Source organism: Danio rerio, chromosome 21 (genome assembly GCF_049306965.1).
Source record: "Danio rerio strain Tuebingen ecotype United States chromosome 21, GRCz12tu, whole genome shotgun sequence".
NCBI classification, from domain to species: domain Eukaryota; kingdom Metazoa; phylum Chordata; class Actinopteri; order Cypriniformes; family Danionidae; genus Danio; species Danio rerio.
The window spans coordinates 5785001-5798815 of NC_133196.1; the positions used below are offsets into that span (position 1 = coordinate 5785001).

Below are 13815 nucleotides of genomic sequence, written 5' to 3' on the forward strand. Positions count from 1 at the left end.
AAAATACAATAAAATTATTAGCGCTCCTGAGAATTTTTTTTTTATAAATATTTCCCAAATTATGTTTAACAGAACAAGGAATTTTAACAGTATTTCCTCTAATATTTTTCTTCTAGGCTTATTTGTTTTATTTTAGCTAGAATAAAAGCAAGTTTAAATATTTTGAAAGCTATTTTAAGGTCAATATTATTAGCCCCCTTAAGCAATAAATATTTTTGATGACTTGCCTAATTACCCTAATTAAGCCTTTGAACTGCACTTTAATCTGAATGGTTGTATTTTGAAAAATATCTAGTAAAATATTATGTGCTGTCATCACAGCAAAGATAAAATAAATCAGTAATTAGAAATGATATATCAAAACTTTTATGTTCAGAAAAAAAAACTTCTTTCTATGAAACAGAAATTGGGCAGGAAAAGTTAATATTCAGCTAATATTCAGGAGGGCTAATAATTCTGACTTCAAGTGTATACATACAGTTATTTTCCAGCCTGCAAAGGAAAGAGAAATAAATACAATTAAATAAAAATATTAAACAAACTGTGCTTTAAGCATCTTTACTGTAAGAAAAACACTTTAGCTACAAAAATCCTTCAGAGAAACATTTTCTCGTTATGTTTGATTAATGATAAAACAGGCGGCAGCAGGAATATTTCGCGCTGTCTCTTTAATGGTTTCTCTTTAGATGTCTGCGCTCCTCTGCTCGTTTCAGTGTGTGAATGAGAGCGAATGCTGACTGGCCGCATGCTTCTGGCTGCGTGTGCGTGCTGCACACACACACATTCGCGCTTTTAAGAGCAACGCGTGCACAGCTGGAAAGGTGGCGGTATATGATGCATATAATCGTTTATCTTGATTAATGCTTTTTTATAATCGTTTGAAATCGAAATCGGATTTTCGATTAATTGTACAGCCCTATATAATAGTGGAGCATTTTTATGCCTTTTTCTACCTCAATACTTCTCTCCCGCGCCCCCCTTGTGAACTCTGGCGCCCCCCTTAGGGGGGCGCGGACCCCAGGTTGGGAACCACTGTACTACACTAAGGCAGGCTAATGGCCGCCAACGAGCTCTTTCAGAAAATATTTTAAAATAGGCATTATTCCTACAAATAAACTGCATAGTTGCAATCTAAACAACTACATTCTAGACTAAAAAAAGCCTCAAAAGTACATTTTGTTGTCTAACAGCAGTAATATTTACCAGACTGTAGTGTCTATCTGCTTGTTGCTGGCTGTATGTGGGCGGAGTAATACACAAAGGGTAAAGAGGCTGTATGGGTGCTGATATTACTTAAATATCTCACAGCTATCAGCCACTCAGATTCGAGAACCAGACATAACTGTTGTGTGTGTGTGTGTGTGTGTGTGTGTGTGTGTGTGTGTGTATATATATATATATATATATATATATATATATATATATATATATATATATATATATATATATATATATATATATATGTATATATATATATATATATATATATATATATATATATATATATATATTTATATATATATATATATATTGTGCTATATATTTATTTATTTATTTATATATATATATATATATATATATATATATATATATATATATATATATATATATATATATATATATATATRTATATATATATATATATATATATATATATATATATATATATATATATATATATATATATATATATATATATATATATATTCATTCATTCACACAAACTCACCTTGTAGCTCAGGTAGGTCAGTAACATGGCCTCCATAAAACTGATGGACGCTACAATCACCTGAAGAAAAGCATGACTTTATAAATATCATTTAGACAGTTTATTATACAGAAGATATGCACAGTACTGAACTTCTCAACCAAACCTGAGCAGTGCAACTGCCCCAATAAGGCAGAAATGCCATAAAAATAGTTGGCTGGCGACATCTGCTGGTCAAAATGTGTCAACGCAACTCAAAGGCATACTTTTAATACAGATGAAAAGAGGTTAAGCATCAAATATTGTAATTTCCAAAAATTGTAAAAGATGTAATTGTTTACTAATCAAACTTGTTATTATGTTTTCAGTGTTTTGAGGGATATTGAGTGGTTCTCAACGACATTTGTGATATTAAACTGTTTGCTTTTCTGCACCTATTAATGAAAAACCATGAAAGACTGCACAGATTTTTTTTATTTTACTGTTTGACTTCCATGTGCAAGCCAGTGTATAATAAAATACAAACTATGCATTTAGTTGTACAGACATCTACAAACACCTTTTTTAAAGAAACATGTTTTGTGAACACTTACACTCTCTGTTGGTGCTCTAGATTTGCGATGAATTCATATTTTGGCGCAATCATGCATTCACAATGGTATGAACCATTATAGGGGTGGTTTAAATGTATATTGAAGATATCTATTATTTTAATTATTAATATTATTTAAGATACAGATCAGAGCAAACTATGTCTTAACTATTAAAGGGCAGACCCACCCATGCATCTTGTTTAATGTCCTATTGGGATCAACAAATAATAACTTGACTTCTAGTTGATCATTTGGTATCAGAAGTGGCTTATAAGAAAGGCAAAGGCCTCTAGATTACACTTATTTTACCTAAATAAAGTATGAACATGCCTGGGTTTTTGATTAAAACAGTAAGATCTGACTTTGTGTAACAGAGGCCAGCTAGTGTGTGCTGTGCAGGTAAACCTCACTCCGCTGACTTCTAAAGGTGCTCTAGCGACAGTCACAAGAGGCCATGCTCTTTAGCCTCCTTGTTAGAGCAGCTGACTTCCATACAGAGGGTCGCCAGTTCGATCCCAGCTCAGAGCGGGTTGGGCAGCGTAGGACTGGCAGGGTTAGATTTGCTTAGACAAAAGTTTTGTCAATGATCAGAAATAATGTTCAGTATAGAATACTAAGTCATGCTGCAGTGGAAACAGAATGAATATTGTGTCTGACTCCATCATGAGCTTGGAGGACTGCGTCCATACATCTCTCCAATGATTCAAATCACTGATTAATAAAGTCATCTGGAATGGCAAAGAAAGCGTTCCTGCAGGACTCCCAGAGTTCATCAAGATTCATCTTTAATGCCTCCTCCATCTTACCCCAGACATGCTCAATAATGTTCATATCTGGTGACTGGGCTGGCCGATCCTGGAGCACTTTGACCTTCTTTGCTTTCAGGAGCTTTGATGTGGAGGCTGAAGTATGAGAAGGAGCGCTATCCTGCTGAAGAATTTGCCCTCTCCTGTGGTTTGTAATGTGTTGGGCAGCACAAATGTCTTGATACCTCAGGCTGTTGATGTTGCCATTCACTCTGCAGATCTCTCACACTCCCCATACTGATTGTGATCCCAAACCATGACTTTTCCTTCACCAAACTTAACTGATTTCTATGAGAATCTTGACTCCATGCGGGTTCCAGTAGGTCTTCTGCAGTATTGTGATGATTGGGATGCAGTTTAACAGATGATTCATCAGAAAAATCCATCTTCTGCCACTTTTCCAAATGATTAACTAGAAGTCAAGTTATTACTTGCTCTTAAAACTAGGATTGACGACAAGACTTTTGTCAGGTAGTGTATATAATTATTATTAAAAACTTATTTCTAACCATATAAACATTATTTAAATAGTTTATAATTTATTTGTATAGTTTATAAGTTAGTTCTTTATTATTTACTACAACTTAATTTGTTAAGCTGCTTTGACACAATCTACACTGTACAAAGTGCTATAGAAATAATTTATATAGAAATCTATTTATATATATATATTGATTCAATGACAAATAACATGACTTCCTCCAAACCGTGAATTCAAACCAAAAGACTCATAAATGTTGCAGAGCTTCATGAAGACTAAAGAAAGGCCTCTGCTTGATAAATACATGGTTGATTTTTCCTTTGACTCACCTGAATGGCCCACACCGGTACCTTTCTGTCCACCCAGAATATCAGCTCCCTGAGAGAACGAAACAGATGAAATCAGGCTGGAAACACATCTGACGACAGTGAAAATAAACTGCACATTGCTGCCGTTGTTTTGTCTCACCAGTTGATGTCGTTCTGTGAGCTGCAGTTCACACTGTAATAGAAGAGGTTTAGTTCAATTAATGTACATCGATATACAGCTGAAGTCAGAATCATCAGCCAAAACACAAAATGTATGATTACAGTTAAACCACTGAAGTAACCTGGACAGTTTTGAATGTTTTTGGTTCCTATTCTGGATGGACCATTGCTGTATATAGAGGGACAGAGAGCTCTCTTATTCCATCTAAGATATCTTAAGTTGTAGGGTGTAATTAATGATTGAACTTTTTTAGGTGAACTAACCCTTTAAAACTTCTTTTAAACAAGGAAAATCCCCTACATATTAGATGGTCTGCAGTAAAGTAAATTAACTTCTGATTATATGGTTGAACTATCACATTAAATCACAGTTCTGACCATGTGTGGCGAAGCTGGGCTGGATTGTCCGTCATCACCCGTATGATGTAGAGAACACATGTCAAAAGCTTCAGGCAGAAGTTGAATATTCGGATCCTTAAACCTGAAGGCAAAAGTCACAGAACATGCACTGAGAGACTAGAAAGTGGGCTAAATTGAAGGTTTGAGGGAATCTGACTTACTGGATCTCTGGTTTTTGATGAAAAAAAGTTTAAGTCTCTCTTTAAATGTGTTTTCGTCCACATAAAACTCCACATGAACCCTACAGGGGAAAAAAAAAAACATGAGTGGAGTTGATGAAAAAACACTGTCAATCAACATGTAAGATCAATTCAGGCACTTGATATACCTCTTTAAAACAGCAATTTGTTACTCGTTACTCTTCATAAATAGTAACTGTTAAAAGTTACCAGTTACTCTTCAAAACAGTAACTGTTAATAGTTACTCTTCATAAATAGTAATTGTTAATAGTTACTCTTCATAAATAGTATCTGTTAATAGTTACTCTTCAATAATAGTAACTGTTACTAGTTACTCTTCATAAATAGTAACTGTTAATAGTTATTAGTTCCTCTTTATAAATAGTAACTGTTAATAGTTACTAGTTGCTCTTCATAATAGTAACTGTTAATAGTTACTCTTCATAAATAGTAACTGTCAATAGTTACTAGTTACTCTTCATAAATAGTAACTGTCAATAGTTACTAGTTACTCTTCATAAATAGTAACTGTTAATAGTTACTAGTTGCTTTTTATAAATAGTAACTGTTAACAGTTACTAGTTACTCTTCACAAATAGTAACTGTTAATAGTTACCAGTTACTCTTGATAACAGTAACTGTTAATAATTACTAGTCACTCTACCTAAAAAGTAACTTTAATAGTTACTAGTTACTCTTCATAATAGTAACTGTTAATAGTTACTCTTCATAAATAGTAACTGTTGATAGTTACTCTTCATAATAGTAACTGTTAATAGTTACTCTTCATAAATAGTAACTGTCAATAGTTACTAGTTACTCTTCATAAATAGCAACTGTTAATAGTTACTAGTTACTCTTCATAAATAGTAACTGTTATTAGTTACTAGTTATTCCTCATAAATTGTAACTGTTAATAGTTACTCTTCACAAATAGTAACTGTTAATAGTTACCAGTTATTCTTGATAACAGTAACTGTTAATAATTACTAGTTACTCTTCCTAAAAAGTAACTGTAATAGTTACTAGTTACTCTTCATAATAGTAACTGTTAATAGTTACTCTTCATAAATAGTAACTTTTAATAGCTACATGTTACTCTTCATAATAGTAACTGTTAATAGTTACTCTTCATAAATAGTAACTTTTAATAGCTACATGTTACTCTTCATAATAGTAACTGTTAATAGGTACTCTTCATAAACAGTAACTTTTAATAGTTACTAGTTTCTCTTTATAAATAGTAACTGTGAATAGTTACTAGTTCCTCTTTATAAATTGTAACTGTTAATAGTTACTGGTTGCTCTTCATAATAGTAACTGTTAATAGGTACTCTTCATAAATAGTAACTGTTAATAGTTACTAGTTCCTCTTTATAAATAGTAACTGTTAATAGTTACTAGTTCCTCTTTATAAATAGTAACTGTTAATAGTTACTGGTTCCTCTTTATAAATAGTAACTGTTAATAGTTACTAGTTCCTCTTTATAAATAGTAACTGTTAATAGTTACTAGTTCCTCTTTATAAATAGTAACTGTTAATAGTTACTAGTTCCTCTTTATAAATAGTAACTGTTAATAGTTACTCTTCATAAATAGTAACTGTAAATAGTTAATCTTCATAATAGTAACTGTTAATAGTTACTCTTCATAAATAGTAACTTTTAATAGTTACATGTTACTATTCATAATAGTAACTGTTAATAGTTACTCTTCATAAATAGTAACTGTAAATAGTTACTCTTCATAATAGTAACTGTTAATAGGTACTCTTCATAAACATTAACTTTTAATAGTTACTTGTTACTCTTCATAATAGTAACTGTTAATAGTTACTAGTTACTTTTCATAAATAGTAACTGTTAATAGTTACTAGTTGCTCTTCATAATAGTAAGTGTTAATGGTCACTAGTTACTTTTCATAAATAGTTACTGAGTCAGTAATTGGAAAATAGCTCCTTTGATTTTGGTAAATATTGTAGCGAGCACACGCATGCCACGTCGCCCTGGTCGCAGATCCACCCCAGCTGGATCATCATTAACCCCGGATCGCTCACAGCTGGACCTCATCAGAAGGAGAGGCATATAAGCCAAGCCCACGCCAGAGGAAGATGAGCTTCATTCTACTAATGACTCCCTGCGCTAATGCTTGTTTCGCTGTCTCTCCTCCACAGCAGACTCCAGCTCGTGACGATCCAACACCCGACTACTCACTGTCCTTCACCTACTTCCCGGAGCACCAGAGCACCTCACCTCTAAGAAGAGCACCATATTCACACCCTGCACTTGTAAATAAAGCACCCTCCGGGGACTTGTCTGTAAACTCATCCAACTGTGTCGGTGTTTTCCCTCTGCCTCGCTACAATATCTAGAGATTTTTTGAAGCATCTTTCCTGGTAAATTCAAAAAAGCGCTGTTCACACAGGTAAGGACGTTCTGGAAATATTCCGGAAAGGACTATTCACATATCCATTCCAAAATACCGGTAAATTCTGACATCATTAACCAGAAATGAGATCTAAACGGCAGCAGTTATATTTGTAAACATAAAGGGGGTCAGGCTTTTGTTGATGCTTTCACTTTTATTTAAAACTTTAGCATTTATGCAGCTGCTTTTGTCTTAGAGACAACCAAAGGCAGAAACACGAATCGCAGCTAAATGTATTGACTACATCACAAATCCTGTGGATGGATAAGTATTGTGAACAACTTCGATGAAAACATATGGAAGAATACTTTCACATGTCGAGATGTTTATAATATGTGCCTGTGCTGGCGCTCACTGGAGCATGCATCAAGCAACAGAAGCAGAGCTTGAAGGTAAACAAACAGCACCTTATCATAAGCATTTTATCGATAATTTTTTACACAGTTGAGTTGGCATTAAAAAGGAACATAGAAACGTTATCTGACTAACATCTAGCAGCTAAACGTGTCTGTAAAAATATTCCTAGGCTTTTTCTTTTTTAAATAAATAGCGTGGATGTGAATGCGTCTGAATGTTCTGATTGCTGTAGTAGACGTCAGCGCGTTCTAAACGTGAAACATCAGCTGGCTTGGTAAGGACTAAAATCAGTGACATTCTTGCTATAAGGCAACAGTGCTAACCATGGGCCACAGTGCCACCAAATCTAAAAAAGGAGGAGGAGTAGGGGTGGAAAGGGGGATTCTTCAAAACGAAGATGACTGTGGCTTAGGAATCGTCTGATTAGTGAATCATAAATTGGATAATGAGGGGCCGGCTGCAAGCAAATATAAGCACGTGATCCTCTCAAAATTAGCTTACAAATAAACTTCACTTAAAATATATTTGGTCACACTTTACAATAATGTTTCATTAGTTCATGTATTAACTAACATGAACTATAAACAATACCTGTACAGCATTCATTAATCATAGTGTAACATTTACTAATGCATTATTACAATCCACATTCACGCTTGTTTCCATTAGTTAATTCCCTGGGAGTTAACTTGAACAGATGTATTTTCATTAACTAATGATAACTAACATTGACAAATACTGTAATAAATGTATTGTTCATGGTTTGTTCATGTAAATAGCAAATGTATCAACTAATGCAACATTATTGTAAAGTGTTATAAAGTAAAAAAAAAACAAAAAAAACGCAGGGTTCCATACAATTCATTCACATTGTCCCAACACAAATCGATTAAGTTGACTTAATACTTAACAAATTTATGTGGATTGAACATAAAAAAATTTAATTGTCCAAATGAAATGTCAAGAATTGTGTTGAGGGTGTGTGAATGGTCACCTAAAAATGACTCCTGGGGTCTGTTCTTCCTATGTGGATTACTCAGTTAGCTGGATTTGGTTATTGACGATTTGACACGTGTTGTAAACACTATCAATACTAATCAGATGATGTCATTACACTGCAGTGCCGTCAACCAATCGTTGCTTTTCTGATCATGATTTCGAGGATTAATAGATCTGTCCTTCACAACACATGCAGCGATCTCAGATCAGTTTATCCAGACATTTTAATCTGATTTGTAAACTTGTCTGAAGAACCAAATTAACCAGCGATCAGTTATGAAGATTAACAGATCCAGAATCTGCCAAATCATCTTAGATCATTTAAGCGAGCTACGAAGAACAAACCCCTGGTTCCAGAATATTTTAAACCCACAAGCAAAAGGATTAATAACAGAAGTAAAGCAGCGGTGTTATAGTTACTTTGCACTTTGCAAGACTATAAACTAAAGTTTTTGTTCACTCGCCTTTTTTGATCATTAATTTTTCCATCTGTTGTCATGTATAGCTGCACTACAAAAAAACTATTCTTTCTCTCTTTCTTTCTTTCTTTCTTTCTTTCTTTCTTTCTTTCTTTCTTTCTTTCTTTCTTTCTTTCTTTCTTTCTTTCTTTCTTGTCTCGTTTTCAGTCCAAATACGTAAAAAATCTTAAATCAAGAACAGACAAAAAAAAATGGCATGAGAAAATTAAGTGATGCTTAAATTCAGTTTGAGATTATATCTTATTAAAAATGTTTTTCTTACCCCATTGGCAAATAATTTTGCAAATAATTTTGCTTGTTTTAAGCCAATAATCACTTGTTTTCTGAAAAAAACACACCTCAAAATAAGACATAATTTCTTATGCTACTTCATGTGTCTAGTATGTATCTTGATTTAGGATTTTTTAGATAATTGGATTGAAAACAGGACAAACTACTTAGTTAGTTGTCTTATTTTAATATTATTATTATTATTATGACAGCTCAGGTAGGGCGAGTAGATAGTGGTGCAGTAGATAGTGCTGTCACCTCACAGCAAGAAGGTCGCTGGGTCGCTGGTTCGAACCTCTTGTTCGAAAGTTGCCGTTTCTGTGTGGAGTTTGCATGTTCTCCCTGCCTTCGCGTGGGTTTCCTCCGGGTGCTCCGGTTTCCCCCACAGTCCAAAGACATGCGGTACAGGTGAATTGGGTAGGGTAAATTGTCCGTAGTGTATGAGTGTGTGTGTGAATGTGTGTGTGGATGTTTCCCAGAGATGGGTTTCGGCTGGAAGGGCATCCGCTGGGTAAAAACTTGCTGGATAAATTGGCGGTTCATTCAGCTGTGGCGACCCCGGATTAATAAAGGGACTAAGCCGACAAGAAAATGAATGAATAAATCAATGAATGAATGACAGCTCAGAGATAAGCTTTTTTTGAATATAGGGTTGGAATTGAATGCTTTTCTTGTTTTATTATTTATCCGATTAATCGATGAAATAATCAACAGATTAATTGATTATTAAAATAATCGTTAGTTGCAGCCCAAGATTAGATGTATGCATGCTTGACAGCTGTACTGCGTTCACAAAATATGATTTGATTGCATTGTAATAATGTGCACCTTTTGGAAATGTGCTTTGGAACATTAATCACCATGAAAAGTACTTCACAAACAAACCTGAACTGAATTACATCTTAATGATGATCAAATGCATTCATGTTATGCATGAAATCCTGAATGTACCTGATTACGATGCATTAATTATGTTATATAATGCCATTAGAAATGCTGAAATCCCTATATGTGGCAGAATGTGTCATATTTCCTGTGGGTGTGTAACTGATCAGTGATGTTTTGTGGCATAAGGACGCTTTTATTTCCTCGGTCGAGCACCGTGTTTCACTTTGTTTACATAGTTCAGCACTAAGAGCAGATCTCTACATCACAATCCCAAACTGGAGATGCGAAGTGTCCGCCAGTTCCCATGGAGACCACAGGACCGGAGGCTTTATGAGCCATCATAAAGTGAGACGGAGCCATTAACATTACGACCCCTGGTATAAAGTACTGTCTGAAAAATACCATGTTTCATGGGGGTTTGTATGTAGCATGCTTTACATAAAATCGGAAATTGAAATTAAAGGGAGAGTTCACCCAAAAATGGAAACTCTGTCATCATTTGCTCATCCTTTACTTGTTTAAGAATTGTTTTTCTTGCTGAATATTTTGAAGAATATTGAAAACTTTGATTACCCTAGTATTTTTCTTACAACTATGGATGTCAACGAATACCAGATTTTGCAGCATTCTTCAAAACATCATCTTTTGTGTTCAACAGAAAGAAGGAAATCATAAAAGGATCCACTTAAGAGTAAGTAAACATTGAGTACATCTTCCTTTTTAAGTGAACAATCCCTTTAATGACCAAAAAAAAATTGAACTGACAATTGAATTGACAACTGAAAAAGTATGTTATTAGCAACACCTCCAAAAGCACTACAATAAAATTCGACAAAAAAGCGGCAAAAAAAGTCCACTTGACGGAACATTTCCAGGTATTCAGTCATGCACAAGACTGCAGGGACTTTCCTACCTCTGCCCAGCATCACTACCGAAAGAGTCCAGCCTCCAGTTGACCAGAGCCGGGTTAACCCAGGATGGCACTGCATTCTTCTGTTCCATAACAGAGAAAACCCAGAGGCTTTCTAGCCGAGGATGTGCTGAGATCTGAGCTGAGAGGATTGTTATGGAAGTACATAATCTACAGCGGCGCGGTTCAAAATAACCCGCCCACACGCTCTTGATTGCAGGCGCGCAAGCGTGCGCTTTGCTGGCAGGGTTTCGCTCAGTCTCTCCCTCTCTTTCTGTCGTGTGCATTAGAATTTAAATGCACTTTAATTGTTTATTAGTTTTGCAAGCATCTCACTTTCAAATACTGACCTAATTACTTTGTCTATGACAGCTGCAAAGCATGACAAACCTACCAATATACGTGCATTCTGTTAATAAATAAAGCTAATTAAACAAATGTTTTATTGCTTAGTGAATGACAGTCGTCATAGCAACATGCCTCAAGCGATGCTGTTCTTCGGTTTGATGATATATCATAATGTGTTTATTTACAGAGAACTGTGAATGAAGAAGCCACAAACTCACTAAAAGATCATTAAAACATTTCAGGCAAATGAGCAATTTGTACTTGCTTTCTACCTTTCCGCAGCGCCCACCCTCTCTCTCTCTCTCTCTCCCTCCTGTTCTCAGGAAATTACAGATAATAACCTGCTCAAGAGGCTATTTCTGTCGATCTGGAGAGATGTGGCTGTGTGCCCACACACATACACAAGACTTTTTCTTAAGATTCAAGGTTTGCCAGAATCAAATAGCCCAGGAAATACTTGTTTGCTCGTTCGTGGGTTTACAGAAGCAATGCGACTGCATGATTTTCAAACTGCATATTTGGATTCTTTGTGGTGCTTCAGCAGAATTGCAGTGACATTTCCCATTGTGTTTGGTCAATAGAGTTGCGATGTTTGACAAAAACTGAAGTCAATTTCAATCAAGTACATTATTGGTCAATGCGGTGATTAGAGCACAACCGACGGTACCAGAAGTAAAAACCCACCTGTCTGTATCAATTCAATGGGTTTTCAAACAGTCATGTTTAACAGCTGTTTTATCAACAACTTTCAAACGTGTTACGTTAAAGGTGCTGTATGTAAGTTCTTGACATAATATGCTTGCAGATATTTAAACGGTCATGACACCCCCCACTTTCGGTTCAGGTCTACCACAGCATTTTCAAAGCAAATATTCCCAAGAAGCTGTGGTTTACTGTGAATTTCTAACAGCTGAGGGGTGTTGTTAGGCATAATATAGAGCCTTATAAATGTTTTATAAATTCACTGCAAATCCCAGCTTCACAGGCTTATTGCTTTTTTGATCGGTTATTCCATTTACGGAAACAGTTTTTACAAAATACTGATAGCAGAACAGTCGTCAACAGCCACAGCTTTTACAACATACTCATTCATTTTCTTTTGGGCTTTATTGATCAGGGGTCACCACAGCGGAATGAACTGCCACCTTTTGCAGCATATGTTTTACGCAGTGGATGCCCTTCCAGCTGTAACCCATCACTGGGAAACATTCATACGAACTCATTCACACACATACACTACAGACAATTTAGCTTATTGAATTCCCCATAGCGCATGTTGCATGCAAACTCCACACAGAAACGCCAACTGACCCAGCCGAGGCTCGAACCAGTGACCTTGCTGTGAGGCGAACGTGCTACCCACTCTGCAGCCACAACAGACTCAACCAATTAGAAATAATCATTTCAGAAATCGTTATATTTCTCCATCGTTATATTTCTTCATCGTTATATTTCTCCATCGTTATATTTCTCCATCGTTTTTTATACAGCTGTGTCATTCGCTGTGTTACATCTGCATGCGTTTTTTCACTTATTATTAGAGCTGTTTACTGATACTTCTTTGCTTCAAGTGTAGTATTGTTATATTGTGATTATTGTAGCTGGATTAATTCACGGCTTTATACAACTTTAACTTAGACTGTTTAAAATCCTTATGGAAAACTATTTTTATACTTTAATAAAAATGAAGCCTAATTATTTTGCTCACACCGTGTTGGCTGGTTAAGGAAAGGTTTCCTCTATCAGTAGCTATGTTTCCATCCAAAAATGCGAATGAACTTTATGCGCAAAACTGGTTTATCGCATAAAAGATGTGTGAATAAAGCAGCGTTTCCATCCAACGAGCCAAAGCGAACAAAGTCGTCATTTCCTGATTAACTGACGCCAAATATCAACATTAAAAACTGAATATGCTGCAATAGGAGAAGCTGCGTCAATCTTTTCTTTATCTAATAAATGACTTGCGCCTTAGAAGGCAATCCTGACATGGAGTGAACACGCGGTGGCGTTTGAAAGGTGTCAGATGCGGAGCACAGACGCTCTTGATTCTGGAGGTCATTGATAATATAATACCACTAATATTTAGAAAGACCAAAGCAACAGTTCAGGTGGTTTAAGGCGTGCTCAGCCTGCTGGTTTGTCCATTTACACACATTTTCATTATCACATGATCTCTTATCACACAATCACATGACCTTTTTTAATGCGCATACTGAAATTTGTGCGGTAAAAGTGTTTCCATCGTAGTTTATGCGCATCTTTTTTTATCAAATAAAAAGTTTATTCTACTCTGTTATGCGCATACGTTTTTTATGCACATTTTTAAAATTTATGCGCATCATGGTGTATCCATCAACTGTTTTTTATGCACCTATGCAAATGCGCATAAAAATAGGTGAATGGAAACATAGCTAGTGTAATAGGAATCCTCTCATTGTAAACAAACAGAATGTGAGCCATGCTAAACAATCTAATTACACT

The 13815-nt window shown here is 35.3% G+C and overlaps 1 protein-coding gene across 8 annotated transcripts in view; it reads right to left on the minus strand.

Moving 5' to 3' along the window:
- Positions 1 to 13815, minus strand: part of kcnt1a (potassium sodium-activated channel subfamily T member 1a) — an 81518-nt gene that overhangs the window by 45686 nt on the left and 22017 nt on the right. For 7 of the 8 annotated variants that reach the window (XM_073935730.1, XM_073935729.1, XM_068215966.2 and 4 more), the window contains 5 exons: positions 4637 to 4716; positions 4455 to 4557; positions 4057 to 4089; positions 3918 to 3966; positions 1730 to 1789 (listed from right to left, as the gene is read on the minus strand). In XM_073935730.1, coding sequence (XP_073791831.1) covers positions 1730 to 1789; positions 3918 to 3966; positions 4057 to 4089; positions 4455 to 4557; positions 4637 to 4716 — 325 coding nt within the window. Of the gene's footprint in view, positions 1 to 1729; positions 1790 to 3917; positions 3967 to 4056; positions 4090 to 4454; positions 4558 to 4636; positions 4717 to 10989; positions 11126 to 13815 lie in introns of those variants that run through there. The other variant, XM_009295128.5, reaches the window with a different exon arrangement.